The 18,002-nt window shown below is 31.0% G+C and overlaps 1 protein-coding gene across 1 annotated transcript; it reads right to left on the reverse strand.

Annotated features, from left to right (window-relative positions):
- Nucleotides 1-115: 115 nt before the first annotated feature.
- On the reverse strand, nt 116-17,638 carry Lrpprc2 (Leucine-rich pentatricopeptide repeat containing 2). The gene is made up of 16 exons (XM_088228833.1): nt 17,142-17,638; nt 16,340-16,705; nt 14,404-14,560; nt 12,463-12,572; nt 11,696-11,927; nt 11,400-11,606; nt 10,096-10,309; nt 8,409-8,621; nt 6,735-6,955; nt 6,377-6,556; nt 5,805-5,963; nt 5,027-5,241; nt 3,824-3,997; nt 1,938-2,160; nt 526-748; nt 116-404 (listed from the first exon to the last, which is right to left on the reverse strand). The coding sequence occupies exons 1-16, from the start codon at nt 17,273-17,275 to the stop codon at nt 220-222; spliced, it is 3,213 nt and encodes a 1,070-aa protein (XP_088084959.1). The 5' UTR covers nt 17,276-17,638; the 3' UTR covers nt 116-219.
- Between the last annotated feature and the right edge of the window lie 364 nt (nt 17,639-18,002).

Here is an 18,002-nt window from a genome sequence, read left to right on the forward strand (position 1 = left end):
TAAAGGGATTTAAATTTAGTGAAATAAAATGTATGATCAACACATAAATATCTGAATGAACGGAGTATGTGCCATGGAAAAAGACTTGACACACCAATGATACAATAAAAACAAATTTTTAAAAATGTGAGTAATAAATATTTATTCATAACTTAACATAAAGGTTTACTAACACCACATAATATTATGATGTTTTACTCAAGTCAATGTTTTACTACATCAGCTTCCTATAATAGAAGCTTTGGTATTCTCATCCAGGTAACCAATAATGTCTGGGGGGAAATTTCTCTTATTTGACTTGAGGAGACCACTAAATACTTCGATAAACTTATTACTTGGTTTAATATGTTTTTCTTGCATTTTATTCCACAGGTCTTCTGCTGCGTTACAATCGCTATTAAAACCTGAAATAGAATTCATTGTGCAATAAAATTTGAGACAATGAAGAGACAATAGAAAAATAATCAGATTTGAAAACGAAATAATGAATGGGTATGACATCTTAAGAAGGTTTAAAATACTTACTATGAGCTTTGATGATAATTTCACATAAACCATCCATAGAAATATTTCTAATACCATCCATGGCCTCCATGATATTTTCTAGTGCTGTAATTTTATTTTCTTCCCCGAGTCTTTGACACTGTTGCATGAGTACTTCTTGACTGATACACATTGTAGGATCCAACACGTATTTCCTCAACGGTTTCTTGATACCCATTTCAGCTAAAGCCATTATTAGGGATACCTACAAATATCGAGAAAACATTATTTGAGTAGTGTAGAATCAAAACTCCCATTTTGAAAATACACATAAATTGAGAAAAATATGCCACACTCTTATTAGCGCTATCTATCCAATAAACTTACTTTACTTTGTGGTCAAAATGTAACTTTCAACCATACACAATGGGCATTGGTGTCAAAATTAATAAAGATAGTTTTTAGTTGACATCAAGCCCCTTTCAACCATCAGACCATACTTACAAAAAGTCAGAAACTATTCTGCGCATTTGTTGATTTGCAAAAAGCGTATGATAAAGTAGATAGAATGAAATTGTGGGACCTTTTGGAAAAGTATGGAGTAAACAATAAACTTATACGTGTAGTATCATCTCTCTAAGAGGAGAGTTCAGAAGAGTTAATGGGGAATTCACATCTTGGTTTGCGATCTCAAAAGACGTGAAACAGGGATGTGTAATGTCAGCATGGTTGTTTAATCTATACATGGACAACTGTATGAAAGAGATAGAATGTATGGGTATTGGAGCAAAAATTGTTAATTTTTCAGTAAGCTGCTTGTTGTATACTGATGATGCAGTTCTTTTAGCAAGCAGCAAAGAGGATTTGCAACAAATAGTCTCTAGAATGTATGATGTATGCCTGGAGAGCGAATTAGCGATGAACGAAAGCGAGTCAAAAGTTATGGTATTTGAAAGGGGAAGTGAGGTTAGTGACTGCATAATAAATGTAAACAACGAATGTCTTGAACAAGTAGAAGAATTTGCATATCTGGGAAGTATGTTTTCAAGAGATGGAAGAGTAGAAAAAGATGTTGAAAGGAGAGTGAATGCGGGCAACAAAATGAACGGCGTACTAAGCACAGTAATTGTTAATAAAAATATGTCAATCGAAACCTAATTGGCAGTGCACAACGGAGTTTTAGTCCCAACACTTATGTATGGAAGTGAAACATGGAACTGGCAGGGGAAAGGTTAAAGCAGAGTTGCGAACGCGGTTGAAATGTGATCTCTTAGACGAATGTGTGGGAAATCAATGTATAATAGGGTTACGAATGATGAAATCAGGCGAGAGTGTAGATATTATTGTGTATACATATTGTGTATACACGTGAGGTCACATTATTCTTATTATTAATTATAGTTTATAAGCAAAATATATGAATAAATTATTTATTTAATAAATAAATATCATACCTGTGATTTGTGGACACCGTGTACCTTTCTATCGGCCTCTACAACTTGACTTAATAGTTTTGTGTATTTATCATTCTTCTCAGCAGAAATTGTTAATTCAGATGGAATAAGAGCGTTGTTCGAGAGGCTTAATAATCTACACAACAGTTCGTGTTTCAAAGGTGTCTTCTTATACTTGTTGGCGCACTGAATAAACTTTTCAACTGCTCCTGCTTCATCAGAACTGCATAAAACGACACAACATATTAGATATAAAAAAGTAAAAGGTAAACTGCAAATAAAAATATTTGTTCTATCCACTTATTTATTTTATTTAAAACTTCAAGCACAAAGAATTAAGTACTTTGGCGGACTTATTGCTAAAAGCAATATCTTCCAGCCGACATAAAAACAGACTGGTCAAGAGAAGAGTTGGTCAAAATTTTGTACTAAAAAACTATAAATATATATCAAAAGATACATACAAAAAAAAAACCTAATTAATTCAAACTAACAGCTGTTTTTTAATTGGGAGATAAGGCTTGCACGTATTATTATTATTTTTAAAGTACATTATGTTATACATATTAAATTATAAGGAATGTGGAATCAGATAATGAGTTTGGAAGGAGAAAGAAAGAGAACCAAGTAAAGAAAAAGGTATTAAAATATTTATTTTTAAAAAAAATAGCAAAAATTCAGGGAATTCAGGATTCTGGGGATATATTATATATATTTATTTTTTTAGCTTTTTTTTATAAAAAATAAATATTTGCGCTCTTATTATTTACCCAGATATTGCATTTTGAGGGTCATTTTCAACGAGTTGTAAATAACTCGCTATTAGAAAATGGGAATCAAGTGGGATTTGAACCACGGACCTTTGAGCCGTGAGTCCAAGACACTAGCCACGGGACCACAACCCGATTTGGCTAGAGAAGGTGCATTTTTTATATAAAGAGGCTCATTAACAATAAAAAATACTCTTCACACTTGGATATACGATATACGTCTCATACCTAACAGCTCATACTTTGAGTCTCATTACGCCTCACACTTAGAGGCTCATTAATAATAAAAAATAATATTTGATCATCTATCATTCTTCTTTATGGTACATATTGTGTATAGAATGCTAAAAATCAACATTCGTTTTTGATGGATCCCAATCAGGTTTTTTTCTTTAAATTCCTAATAATTTTGACCCGTTTATTTCTTTTTACTGGATTTTAATAAACGAAAAGATAATATTAACTCACGTTTATGATATTTTAAAAACGTATTCTTATCAGTGCATCACTGTTACTAAGAAGAGCTTCGCAATCGCGCCGCTAGATGTAGTTTGACGTTTACAAAAAATAACATTTTTATTTGAATATTTATTGTTTTAAACTTTGTTAATCATTCATGAAGAAATAGTTACCAATAAAAAGTTACACATCCTTTTTATAATGTTGGCTGGCGGTGGAATAAAGACTAAATACGCGTTGGACATGACTGAGCGTTTGGGCATGAGTTAAGGTTCACCATTTTTTATAGCTCCGGTAATGTCTATGTATTAATATGTCAATAATGGAGGCAATATGATCTTAGATATACTAGTCCAGAGAAACTGTAAAACATTATGGTAGAATTATTTTTTTTTAATATCTTTGAGAACTTGAGGGGATTATTTTCTAAAAGGATAGTTTTTGAAACAGTATTAATTTGACATAAAAACTCCAAAATATATATAGCGGTTCGGTCAAGCTAATAAAAAAATTTGATCAATATAACTTTTACTTAATCATTATATAATACTTTTTGACACTAGCGGATAATTGCATATTATCTCCATTAAAAACAATTTTTGATTACAATTTTATAGATACATAAAAGTAATAATTATTTAAAAAAAGATTACTTACTTATTTAAATGAGTTCGTATGAGGGGTCCTAAAAGTATATTTGATGTTTGACAAAATTTCAGCCGTGTGAGAAGTGTCATCATTCTTTCTAATTCTTTAACACTGGAAAATTCACTTACTGCATCTAAGAGACGCCAACAATTGGTTTCTGTCGATTTACCTCCTCTTATATTGCTAAAAAAATATTTTTTGACAATCGTTGCCAGTTATTGATAATATTAATTAAACTATTCAATAAATAAATATGTTGAAGTGAAAACAATAATGTAAATATTTTTTAAATGTTTTTTGCAACAAAAAATAAGTTTGGCAGAATACTCAAATGTTATTTTTAAATGTTTAATTTTGATAAATGAATAAAATAAAGTAATTTGGAGGTCGGCAAAAAGGACTAATACGTATATGGGGAAAAACACTCAAAAATATGTAAATCAATGGCAAAACTTTAACTATATCAAGATAAAGAAAATAGCTGTATTTTGAAGTATTCTTAGCATTTTTCTAGGTTTTTCCTTATGTCAATAGCCCTTCTTGCTGTAAAACTGGTCTGATGCTGACAACATAACAACCCAGAAAAACATTCCAAAAAGTTCAAAACCATCTTGGATGAATATGAAAAACTTTAAAAAAAAAAACTTAGATATGCAGATTATAAACGGTTTAACATTATTATTTATAAGCTAATGTTGCATATTATGTACAGGTAATGCAACATAAGTTAAGACAAACAGACGCATGGAAAATGTATGCATTAGTATATCTGTATAGGCCTTCGAAGGGTAAAATAGTATGCACCATAGCGAGGCGTGAGTTTATTTGACAAGAAAATCCATTTACAGTATTTGAATAACCCTAACGCGGGTATAGGATGATCTTTCAATTTACTATTTATTACGCTTTTTTCGTGTTTTTTCGTTTCATTTACTAGAAGATAAAATAAATTCCAGTAAATCCAGGTAAATCCCGGTGCCAAGTCGTAGTAATTATAATATTAAGCATTTTTTTGTTGAAAGTATTATTGTAAATTTATGCTATGGATAAATATAGATAAAATACATCTTGTAAAATACGTTTTTTTCTATCAATAAAATATGCTATGAGCAGAAAAGTAACACATCTGTGTAAGTACTGTGTTTGCCTTAACATAGGTCTCTTTACCTATATTCGTGTAACATATAATTTGTATTTAAAATAGTTACTAACCTTTTTTTGGCATAATCTTCCAATACTGTAGTGGCTTGTTGTAATTTTTTGTTCTTTACAAGTAATGTTGCATAATCTACCATTTTAAATTCATCCAAAACAAAGTTTGGTGCTGTTTTATGCAATTGTGCTAAACAATTTTGTGCTTTGTGGAGCTCATTACATTTGACGTATAAATCAAATATGTTTGCTATCATTCCTCCTGAAAAAATCACCTAAAGAAAAAAAAGCAGAATTTTAGTGATTGAGTATACAGATCGTAATAAAAAAAAAATCTCAGGAAAAATATTTAAGCCATTGGCTTTGGGGTAAACATAATAAAATATAATATAACTTTTGTGAAGTAAAAGAGACCTACATCAATAAAGGTTTCAGCTCTTTTACTTCACAAAAGTCAACAGATGGAAGAATTGAGGAAATATGGATGTTCAGACATAGGCAGAATGGTGAATGTTACACAGTGTGTAAAGTAGCCACATAAACCAGCCAATGACAGGTCGTAAGCCCTGTAAATTCCTGGACTTCTATATTAGCTTCTCATACCCTCTCAGCTGCAATAAATTTCAATACAACTATCATCACAAAAGTAAACATTACAAGGAAATAGAACAACAGATGTTATAAAACATAGTTTCGGAAGTTGTTTTGACAATATTTTTCCGTTCCACTGTGTTATTTTTATGGCAGTCAGTCAGGTAGTACATAGTATTTACGTAAATATAGAAGAAATTATACATTCCTGTTGTATTAAAACATTTTAAGTAAATAAAATACTTACATTCTGCTTCTCACATTTGCTAATAATTTTCTTAGCTTCTTTTATATTACCATGGCGGCAATATTCCTGCAAAAGTTTTCGTAAAACACCTCGAGTGTTCATTTTCTTAGATTCCAACTCTACCACGTGTGCCTCTAATTGATTGATTGTCATGTCCCGCTGTTAATACAAATATTTTATTTGACAACATAATGAAACATGTAGATTATATTTTGATCTTATGGAAAATTTCAAAAAACACCAACAAAAAAGTAAAAATATTACTAAATCATTGAATAAATGCACTACATAGTAGAAAACTCAAGAGAAAACCCATGAAAAAGTTTTTCAGTAAAAAATGGAAAATTTAAAATATGACAAAATGAGTTTATCTTGGTAAATAATTTATACGTTAAATATAATACATTATACTTACAAATATAAACATAATAAGTACATAAAGTTTTATTTGTAGCCTTAGAAACAACAATTTCAAAGAAATTACCTATTTATTTTTCAGTCATAAATAAATAACGCTTACAATGAAAATATAAAATACCAGACAAAAGATGAAATAATTTAAGTATACATACTGGGTGTGGAATGTTCTGGTTAAATGAAGAATTATCATTACTTTCGTAGGAATTATTCATTGATATCAATTGTTCTCTCAAATCGTGTATTTCATCTCTATTGATTTTTAGTGCGTCAACGTGTTGAATGCATATTTCTATAGCTGATGTTGATATTCCAATGTTCGATTCAATTAATCCCTAAAAATATATACATATACTTCCAAATATTTAAACCAGTTCAGCCAAAGTAATCCGAATGTTTGATGAGTTTTACGGACATACATATTTATAATTTCAAAGCAGTACAATAGAAGCAAAAATATAAAATGTTATCTAGAATTGAAATAATATTGCATATTTTGAGTAGACAAAATACCTGAAAAATCGTAGGTATATTTTTAGTATCATTTTTCCATTTAAGTTTGGATAGCAAGGATACCAAAAACAACCCAACCCAGTCTTTATTCACATCCAATGGCCTTTTATAAAATGCATTTAAAATTTTTAATAAGGAATTAACATCTCCAGTTAGCATGAAGCTTTGAATGAGAGGAAGTATCAATAAATCACATGACAAATTGGCGGGAAACTCATTACCTGAAAATAAAAACAAAATCGACTTTGAAAATACCTACATAATATTAGGGGGACTTAACGTAATGCCAACGAAGAACACACCATTGAATATGGTTGATTTACAAAGAAGATACACAACAAGGTGGTGGGGTAGATGAGCTAGGACACGGAGAGGTTACGATAAACCGAAGAGACGAGACGAAGTACTGCTTGACTGACTGACTATACGAACTCTGAACTGTCAGAACTGAACTAAATTCCTGACTCTTTTCAAACTGATAGTACCTAAGAACGCTACTGCTTTTACAATAGTGTCCAGTATTTTCTTTATTTCCAAATGGAGAATCGAGAGATCTCCTTCTATTCCCCTTATGGTCAGCAATTTGACACCCGCAATAGGTAATAGTATTGGAGATGTTTTAATTATATTCTTGTTCACCTCCAGAAAATGCACAATTCACCTTCTGCACTGTCCTTAAGACGATAGTAGGTTAGACGTCAGTGGGCATTGGTTTCCGGGTGAGTTTGGAAGGTCCCACATACATAATGAAATAATCTTAATGTACATACATACAAGAGCGGATTGATAATGAAGCTACCTAGCGCTAGATAGCAGCACAAACACAAAAAATATTTATTTTTTCCAAATTGCGATCTGTCAAACGGCAGCTGTTAAAATGTCACCCAAATTCATCGATTAGTTTATTTGTTGTAGTCGTTTGAAGTAAACAACTTTTGTGTTACTTGAAAAATGGAAAAAAGCGAATTTCGTGCAGTGATTAAACACTATTATTTGAAAGGGAAAACGGCGAAAGAGACAAAAGAAAAGCTCGATAAACATTACGGTGAGTCTGCTCCGTCAGATTACATGGCTCTTTCTTCAAGACAACGCACCGGTTCACACAGCATTAGATACGATGCTAAAATTACGTGAAATACACGACGAATTGGTTGATCATCCACCTTATAGTCCAGATTTAGCTCCTAGTGACTTTTTCCTGTTTCCAAACTTGAAAAAGTGGCTCGCAGGAAAAAAAATCAGCTCAAACGAAGAAGTGATTACTGAAACTAACGCGTATTTTGAGAGGTTCCCAAAATCGTATTATTCAGATGGTATAAAAAAGTTGGAATATCGTCTTACTAAGTATGTCGAAGTAAAAGGAGACTATGTTGAGAAATAAATGATTTAAAAAAAAATGTTTTTCTCCTACTTAGGTAGCTTTATTTTCAATCCGCCCTCGTACATTTTATTTTTTTTTTAATTTTATTAATTTTTCACGCCCATTTTCATAAGGCTTTTACATACATGAAAGTTATAAAAAATATGAGTATATAAACAACATAAAATTTAAAAAATACAATATAAAGCAACAAAAGATAGAACAGTGTTTATATGTTTTTGTCAAAAGTATTGTTAATCCATATATTATTGTATTTTGAACCACTTTTTTAAATAAATTATTTGATTTCTTACAAAGTTTGCAGGCATCTTCTATTTTTCCTTTTTGTAATAACATACACAGCATTGGAGTTAAAGACCGGGACACTGATATTCCGCATGTTTTAAATTTATTTAATAGATCATCTGGTGAAGTTATGTTTAAATTTGGTAAAAGGAAATCCATAAAAGTCTCGTGATCTGGTAGTACCTCCATAGTATGCATAAACATCAGCACATTAAATATATCTGTAAATTTAAGGCAGTGTTAATTATATCTTAATTTAAAATGATCTCTTAATGGCTCATTTTAAATGGGTACATAAAGAAACCAGGCCAATATAATTTGTCAACTTTAAATATAATCAATAGATAATTTCTTTCTTTTTTGATTAAATTAAAATTAAAAAGAAATGTAAATGTTTAAACAAAGCGGGAATGGCGAATACACAGTATGTTCACAGGAGATAAAATAAAAGCTAATCTTAATTAAAGATGGGCTATGTTCCACGATAGTGTCACCGATTACAGATCCAAGGTTCGAACCTCCCCTATCACAATGTTTTAAACATGTTTATAATTTTCTAAAATAGTTATCTACGACTGAAAGAAAATGGCAACATAAATGAAATATTTAAGTCAATCGTAAGAATGCAATTGTTTATTAGTATGCGCAAACTATGAACACCACTGGCAACACCAAACGGAGTTTATCAACACCAGGCTGTCCACACTAACAAACTCAACACACGACCAGCCGCCGCCAATCAGAATTTGGCAACCATAGACCTCCGATCAGCGAAACAGATATCAAATGATTAATTTTACCATGCGGGAAAATTCATTCAGTATTGTCCACATTTCATAACTAATACCTGTCATAGCTAAGTAAGATTTCAATTTGTAATAAGCCTAATTTAATATGTCAGTGTATCTTTTCATTCAAATAATACACAACAAAACTCCTGGTGAGTTTAATACTATTAATTTAATACGCATCACAATCATATATAGATAAACCCACACGGAAAACATCCACTACACAAAAAAAAACATGATTCCATATTTTTTTTCTCAAAATGTTCTCCATTTCTGTTGTAATATATATTTATCAATTTTCATAAACTCTCTAAGAGGTAAAATCCAATATTTGTCTTCAAACATTTGAACATACTAAAATACTGATTTCATTTAATGCAATATTTTAAAAATTTCAAAATCAATGTTTATTAGGTAGCATATTTTTATTGAAATAGACAACCATTTTTAAAGGTTTATAGATACAAGAAATTAATTTAATAGCTAACAATTTTAACTTAGTAATTGATCAACTCAAATTAATTATGAAAGGGTCTTTTCTATTGATTTATTTTAATTAAGCAAAAAGTAATGTGGTAATGGTATAATATAATATTTTATATTCAATGTTTCACGCCCTATAGGACAAATAGCATGTATGATGTTACCCGCGCCATACTGCACTTGAGTTGTACATACTGATTGTTAGAAGTGTACTCGGCGGAGACGACGGATGACATCAACTTGATGTGACGCCAACGGCGACCTGTTTTATATGTGCTCGTTTTTTAAACCAAAAATTATTAATGAAAACTCATTTTTTATATGAATGATAGTTAACCATCAGAATCATAAAAATCCACTGTAAATATTTAAAACTTTATTCCCGATTTGTGAAAAGACCCTCTTTGCAACATCTTATTACCTTTTTCTCCTTCAGTTTTAGTTGCTTGCACGAGCAATGGCCAGAAGAAATGACTCCTAAGAGGGTTCCCTTGTTCTTTAAGGCATTTTAAAAGTTCATATGCAAGTTCAGGTTTTGCATAATACAAGGCTGCTTCACACAAATTATGAAGAGCACATATATATCGTTTAGATTCAATCAAATCCAAGGCAATATCTTGCATGACTTCAAATGACTAAATCAAAAAAGTAAACTTGTTAATTTTACATAGTAAAAATTGTCTATCATTATTTGAAATCCAAACATTTATCAAAGAGAGCAATATTTTAATTCCATATGCTTGAGAAGTTTACGCACTTTCTAAAGAATGTTTGACAATAATTATGTAGATTCGTCGTCTTAGAAGTCCATTTCGTGAAAGATAAGTTTTTTACAAACACTAAAAGATTATTATAGACTCATAAACATTTGGACATAAAATATTTATTTGTGCGTCATATTTACAATATTATAACTGCTTGTCAATGATAAATAGGAATGACAATCTATTATGACAAATATTTATTATTTTTAAGTTATTAAGTTCTCCATTTTGCCCCAAGATGTTTCTGCATGTTTAGAGGTTCACTCCAATGCACAAAATTTTGATATAATATTACATAATATAATCAAGTAAATAGATGACAATAGAATGAATAATAATGTAATCAACTTTTAGTACAATGCAATTTATTAAAACATACAACCCACTTCCACTCTCCATTGACAATAAGTTTAAAAAAATATTCAAAATAATATAACAAACCGATAATGGAGGCGGGTAGATGTAAAATGGGTATCATTCAGCTAAACCAATATTAATTTATCTACTCCATCAGCAATATATTTTGCAATTATACATTTTTTTTACAGCTCTTTAACTTCACTAAAATCAACAAATGGAAGAATTGAAGAAATATGGATGTTCAAACATAGGCAAAATTGTGAATGTTACACAGTGTGTAAAGTGGCCACTTAAACCAGCCAATGACAGGTCATAAGCCCTGTAAATGCCTAGACTTCAATATTCCCTTATTTGAGGTATTCTCCATCCCTGTTGTAATTTGTTAATATAGTATATGTTTTATATTCCTTTAATATTATTTACATTTTTTTGTACTTGTGATTTTATTCAATACCTAAATTTTCTTCGTAAAATTTATTTTTGTTCTCTCTAAGTAAAAAAAAGTAAAGTGACCTTAGCACGGAACATACCATTCTCCTTTTTTTATTGTTTATATTTGTAAGTGTATGAGTAAATAAATTAATTTATTAATTCAACATACCTGTGAAGACTTTATGCATTCTCTTAAGAACTTTCGGTAATAATTAGATGTATCAGGTTGGGATTCCACTCCATGAAAAATAAGTTCCTTATAAACACTAAAAGCTGCCAAAGGAAAACCTTCGTAAACAATTTGAATACAAATGGAATGAATATATTCAGACATTGTGGTGTTCTTTTGTGCATTGTGAGGCAAAAACTCTAAAAACTAAAAAATAAACATTGTTTTTATTTTGTATACAAGTATAATGTAGAAGTGAATATAAAGATAATGATGTAATGAATAGATTAACTTACTCTTTTTATGTATGAATCCAATTTTGCATGCGCTAAACATTTTACAACATCCATTACTTGTCTCTCAGAAAAAACTGTTTCATTGTTTTGGGCTTCAGAAATACATTTTTCAAAGTCTTCAATACAATTATTCCAAATAAAAGTCTTCATTATTGATATCTTTGTGCCGTTCGTGGGTTTAATTTTCAATGATTTCATTGTTTCTATTACTTCACCGATTCCATTGAGATACCTGTCAAAACATTAAAAATAAAAAATAAAAATATTATAAGAGATTCTAAGTTCCCCACGGAACCATTAACTAACACAACATTTTATTTTTAACTAATCTGCATTTATTTTATGTATTGAAGTTTTTTTTTTAAACTTTCATTGTTACACCAATTGCAGCGTATCTTTATCATTTTTTTGTCACATGAAGGTTAGATGATCAGTCTCACGCTTCAGATACCAGTCCGGGAACCATGAAATATTCTAGCATAAAAACACCCTTTTAAATAAATATTTCATATCAACCATGTCGGGAATCGAACCCGAGACCTCTCGCATGGTCGGCAAATCCACTGGCCATTACGCCACGAGGCTGGCATAATTATAATCCCAATATAACACTCAAATATTTTGTTATTTGTAATGTTATTTTGGTAAAATAAATCAATTTGAATTTGAAAAATTATAATTACGTCGTATGCGAGGTTAATACATTTATCATAAAATTTATCAGGGCTTTGAGTAATAATATAAATTGTAATTAAACATATTGATACCTTGCCTTGCCATGACCTTCAATCAGAGAATTAAGCGCAACATCAGTTAATGTTACTTTGGCTAACTTCATGTTGGCAAGTACCTCAGCTGCTTGGTTCATATCACCCACCTTTAATCATTTAAAAACAAAATTATTATTAATTAAATATAATATTCTTATTTTGTAATTTTTATGGTATATACATGATATTGTTTTTATATTAGTGCACTGACTTGCTAGGTACGTTTACATGTACATTAAAATGATTAACATACTTTTGAATCCATTGACCTATTAATTCATATAGATGCGCCCGATAGAGTAAAATATTTTTTAAAATTGGAGGACATCCATTTTTGGGAAATAAAAAATGTTTTTGTTTTAATGTTTACAATCAACATTCATTTTTTATGGATCCCAGTCAGATTCTTTCCTTAAATTCTTTATAATGAGGAAGTTCAGTGGTTTTCTTTTAAATTTTTATTTGTCAATAGACTGTTAAACTAAGTAAATTTTTTTTTTTTTAATTTTTATATATCGTATTATCGGCGCTACGATTTTTCAAAGTTTTGTATTTCTGAAATAACTCCGCGTGTAACGTCAGAGGTTCATTTCCGCTTATTCTCATTCAGTTCTTCCCATTGGTCCAGAAGCGACAAGCATACCGGAAATCTTCCATAGCTCTCAGATCATAGGTCGATTCACATGAACCAGTGACGTCATTTAAAGTAGTGCGTTTTTATCAAAATATTTTTTATTATTTTTTCTGTACATTTTCAAGAAACTTTGCTGTACAATTTAATGCTCTAATTTTTACCCCACATAAGAAAACATTTTTTGTATCCAATTTCCCGTAGGGCTGAAGTTCCTCATTTCGACCCATTTCTTTTAACTGGATTTTGGGGAACAAAAAAATAATATCAACTTACATTTATCTTTTAAAAACATATTCCTATCAGTGCACCCCTGCAAGAGCTACGCGATTGCGCAGCTAGGCGTATTTTGACGTTAACAAAAAAAAAACTTTTTTTTTTAAGCTTTGTTAATTACTCATGAACAAATATTTATTAATGAAAATTTACACAATCCTTCATACAATATTTATACGAAAAGCTTTCATGACACAGCAGACATTTTGCTTTCGATTCTAACCGTCACACCTGGCTGGCGGTCGAAGAACGACTAAATACGTGTTGGGCATCACTTAGCGTTTGGGCATCAGTTGAGTTTTGTCATTTTTAAGGGCTCAGTTTAGCTCATTAATAGGTCAAGTTTGAATCAGTATTATATTATTTTGATATGCAAAATCTCAAACAAAACTAAGTTATTTTATGTACTTTTTTGTAAGAAGATAATACACTGTTTTTGTAAGAAGATAATACACTGTTTAATTTTTTTTTCTTATATTTAAAATATATTCAAGTAAATTGCTATTCTTTAATTTCAATTGTATTATTTTACTCTATTTTCTTACTTTGAAAAATAAAAAAAATAAAAATATTTCTTTAAACTATTTTTTATGTTTATTATTTTATATGTATACAGTATTATGTCTGTACTATTTTTATTTGATTATTAATTAAAACTAATGTCTGAGCACCCGACGACAAACTATTATTGAATAGTTTATCGAGACAAAATATATTTTAATACTTTGTTTTCTTTGTAATGTATTAATATTGTAATAATGTGTATATTTTATTGAATAAAGATATGAAAAATACTTTTTCAAATAAAAACCGTATTACAATGGAATTTCGACTGACATTAATTTTAATGTTTTAAATTGATTTTTGGAGATGAGTTTCAGTAGAAATTCTATAAAACTGTAATACAAAGTTGAAAATTAAACCATGTACTATGTGAATGTTCAAATACAAAACTTTATGTATTATAAGCAAACTTTATAAAGTTAATGACTTGTGGTATTTTGGTTTTAAATTTAATTCAACTATTTTACCGCACAAACAGCATCAAGAAGAAGATAGTATGTAGCAGTATTTGGTTTATTAGGAGACATCTTTTCTATGAATGTCCGCACATCAAAACTATGACCGTTTTCCTTGTAGCATCTTAAAATCTCATTGTAGTGACAAATATTAAAATTCAAAATATTTCTGTAATGAGATAAAGTTAGCAATACATAAATAAAAGAATACACCTTCGTTGTATTATTTTATAATTATACTGTACGAGGTGGGTCCAATAAATATGCGAACTGATCTAATATGATAGCTATTTTTTATTTTTTTGCTCCACAACAGGCCAAGAGGCCCAATTACAGTGGTGAATTACATCACAGAACACCCAGGCTTGAGAAAAATCTAATTTAATTTTTTGTGTTCTCACCGGGAATCAAACCCGGAACCTTCCGTGCGTGAGTCAAGCGTCTTGACCACTACACCATGGAGGCTGCTATGACGTGATGTATCCCGCCCACTAGCTCACATGTTGTCTAACAAGCCAATGAGCGCTCAGTACTCGTATGAGCTGTACGCACTGTGCCTCTAGCATTTGTTTCTGTCATGCGTGTTTTAGCTGTTTGTCGAAATGGAAATTGACGAAATCACTGAGCAACGACTCAATATCAAGATTTTGGCAAAGCTTGGGAAAAAATCGCAAGAAATTTCAGATATGTTGAGGGTTGTTTATGGTGATAGTGCTCTGAAGAAAACATTAGTTTTAAAACGGATAAAGTGTTTTAAAGATGGCCGAGAAGACTCCAAGGATGATGCAAGATCTGGACGACCTTCAACGTCTTGTGTTGATGAAAACATTGATCGTGTGACGTCCCTTGTCCTTATTGATCGTTGAAAAACTGGGCGGATGATTGCTGAAGACATAAACTTTGGTAAATCAACAGTGCACACAATTCTAACTGAACATTTGGGTTTAAAAAAAACTATGTCGAAATCATGCCCAAGAGTCTGATGCGGGATCATTCAGCGTTTGTTGTCCATGAATTTTTTTATGAAAAATTAAATCACTATCCTTGAACATCTTCCTTATTTGTCAGATCTCGCCCTCTCTGACTTTTCCTCTTCCCAAAATGCAAAATGGTGATGAGGGGACACCACTGGGAGGATGTGGAAACAATAAAACAAGAAACGACGAGGAAACTAAAAAGCCTAACTGCCGAGGACTTTCAGGGGTGCTTTGAACAGTGGGAAAGAAGATGGAACAAGTGCCTAGCAACGAATGGAGAGCATGTTGAAGGAGACAAAATTAATATAGATGAAATTTTGTAAAATAAAGTATTTATGACCGTAGTTTGCGTATTTATTGGACACACCTCGTATTTACGTTTGTATTAATAAATTATTATAGCTAGATCTCACCTTCCATCAAGCCTAGGCTTAGCGCCTAAGTCATCATTGCCTGATAGTGCATTGGGCACTGCACTAGTTCACCAAATGTAGCGGATCTCGACATTATTTTTACATAAAGGTGAGGCGATCAGCCTTACGCTTCAGGTGCCAGTTCACAGAAAGCGAAATATTAAAGTGTAAAACCACTATTTAAAAAATCTTCAATGTCCCAGGAATCAAACCCGGCACCTCAAGAATGGTTGGCAAACTTACCAAACAATTACACAACACGGTGGACTGATCTCCAATCGATTTTCTTTATCGGGACTTTTTACCTGAGAATAGCCAGGTCCAGGATTCTGATCCTATTTCACAGAAGAACTGTATTTTTCATCCATGGACATGGAGAAATTCATGCACCAACGCTCAAATATGAATGAGAATCATATAATATTATTAATTGGCATTCACTTCGTAACACGTAATTATTTTTAAAATATAACCTTGTTATTAGTGAATTACAATTATAATTATAATTATGCAACACGCAAACAAAGTTTTATTTTCGTGAGAATAATATAAACTTACTTTAATTTTTCACAAGTGGAATAAAGCAACTTTGTTCTTTCTTGTGGTACGACGGAGGGGAGAACATTAGAATAACAACCTATCAACAGTAACGCTTGCTGTGAAGTGACAGATTCATTTTCTTCTATCTGATTCGTTAACTTTACTAAATCATATTCATAAACTCTGTTTTTACTATTGTAATCATGGTTCAGTTGAGTAATTATTTTCTCGGCCATTGTGTCAATGGAAAACACGTTCCGATCTACTACCTTCTCGGGGTTATTTCCTGAGCTTATATTAGAAGAAAAGAGCTTAGTATCCCATATTATGTTTCTACGTGTATTTGTTCCTAGTGTTGAGGCGTTAGCAAATCTGCTGTACGATCTGAAATCCAAAATATTATTTGATAACATATTTGGTACATTGCTTATATTGCGGTTAAACTTTTTTTTTTAATTGGGCACTTAGGTTACACCATTGACTCGTTGTTTATATTTATCAGTTTCAAATAGACCAACTTCAAGACATAAAAATGTGTTACTTTGTATACCAAGCATAATTGGCAGAGAGAGAGAGAGAGAGAGAGAGAGAGAGAGAGAGAGAGAGAGAGAGAGAGAGAGAGGAAAATGGCAAAAATAACAATGGAAACATCAAAATAATGTCTTTTTAATGATTTTTTTATTACTCTGGATAATTTATACAGTGCCATTTTAACGAAAAATGGCAAATCTACATTATTCATTGTCTGGAAGATAAATCACTAAGTTTTGTTCAATAGTGTAAAATAAGTCATCATCACAAGAAAAATCTATAAACCTACCTGATTATTCGCAGACTATCATTTATTTTGATTTTAGGTTTGTACAATTTATAACAAATGGGCAATCCATATTCTCTGGTCAAAAACGTTCGGGATACAGGGAAAAGGCTTTTCCTTATTTGTAAGGACGTCATAATTAAAACTTTATCTCGGCACTGTACTGTTTGTATCAATATGATTTATGTTCAACGCTTGTAAATTGTTATGTTTTAAGGTTATGTTATTACTTCATTTCAATGGTTTAAAATTTGACACTTAACAGTTCTTTATATTACGTAAGTCTTCTTCTTCTTCTTAGTTTTTTTTTGCTTTCCACCTCCCAATACGGATGTCTATTGTCGAGTTTTAGATTTTTAATACACATTGTGTTAGTAATTGTTAGTAATATAGGGGAGCCTGAGGGTGAAAGTAGCGCGGGATAAAAGTTACAAACAAGTTTTAAAAATAATTGCTTTTCTTGAACAAACATTTCTGCTACTATTATGCGTCCATTCTACGGTTATGGTTAAATCGAATAGATGCCGGTAAAATACAACAAAGGTCAGGTTTTGATATTTTTTTCAATGATTTATATTGCTTTATGCGCAAAAGTTATTTTAAATTTTTGTTTTTAATGATTACGGCTGAAAATCGATCTTTACGTTTTATATTACCAATAAAATAATCTACTTTCAAATCATATTTCTCGTTATGGAAATTTTACTGTTTAATTTTGGGAAATCAATAAGAATGAGAGATAAAAGTAATAAGTTGTTGCTTTAGGGACTGAAAAGTTTATGTCTAAAAGGTCGGATAGGAACTCGTTGGCAGTTCATGTCAGAGCTACGGGACGTGAACCCGACTTAGGAGGATGCACAGGAG

This window comes from Micrasema longulum, unplaced genomic scaffold (genome assembly GCF_059751315.1).
Source record: "Micrasema longulum isolate JH-2025_06_02 unplaced genomic scaffold, ASM5975131v1 h1tg000611l, whole genome shotgun sequence".
Classification (NCBI taxonomy): Eukaryota; Metazoa; Arthropoda; class Insecta; order Trichoptera; family Brachycentridae; genus Micrasema; species Micrasema longulum.

Excerpts from the sequence above, each read along its gene's own strand:
- Lrpprc2 (XM_088228833.1), bottom strand. The coding sequence starts at position 17,275 with ATGACGTCCTTACAAATAAGGAAAAGCCTTTTCCCTGTATCCCGAACG. Across the intron at positions 5,242-5,804 it reads GCAAATGTGAGAAGCAGAAT|GTGATTTTTTCAGGAGGAAT; the intron begins GTAAGTATTTTA and ends TTTTTTCTTTAG. Across the intron at positions 2,161-3,823 it reads ATACGAACTCATTTAAATAA|TTCTGATGAAGCAGGAGCAG; the intron begins GTAAGTAATCTT and ends CGTTTTATGCAG.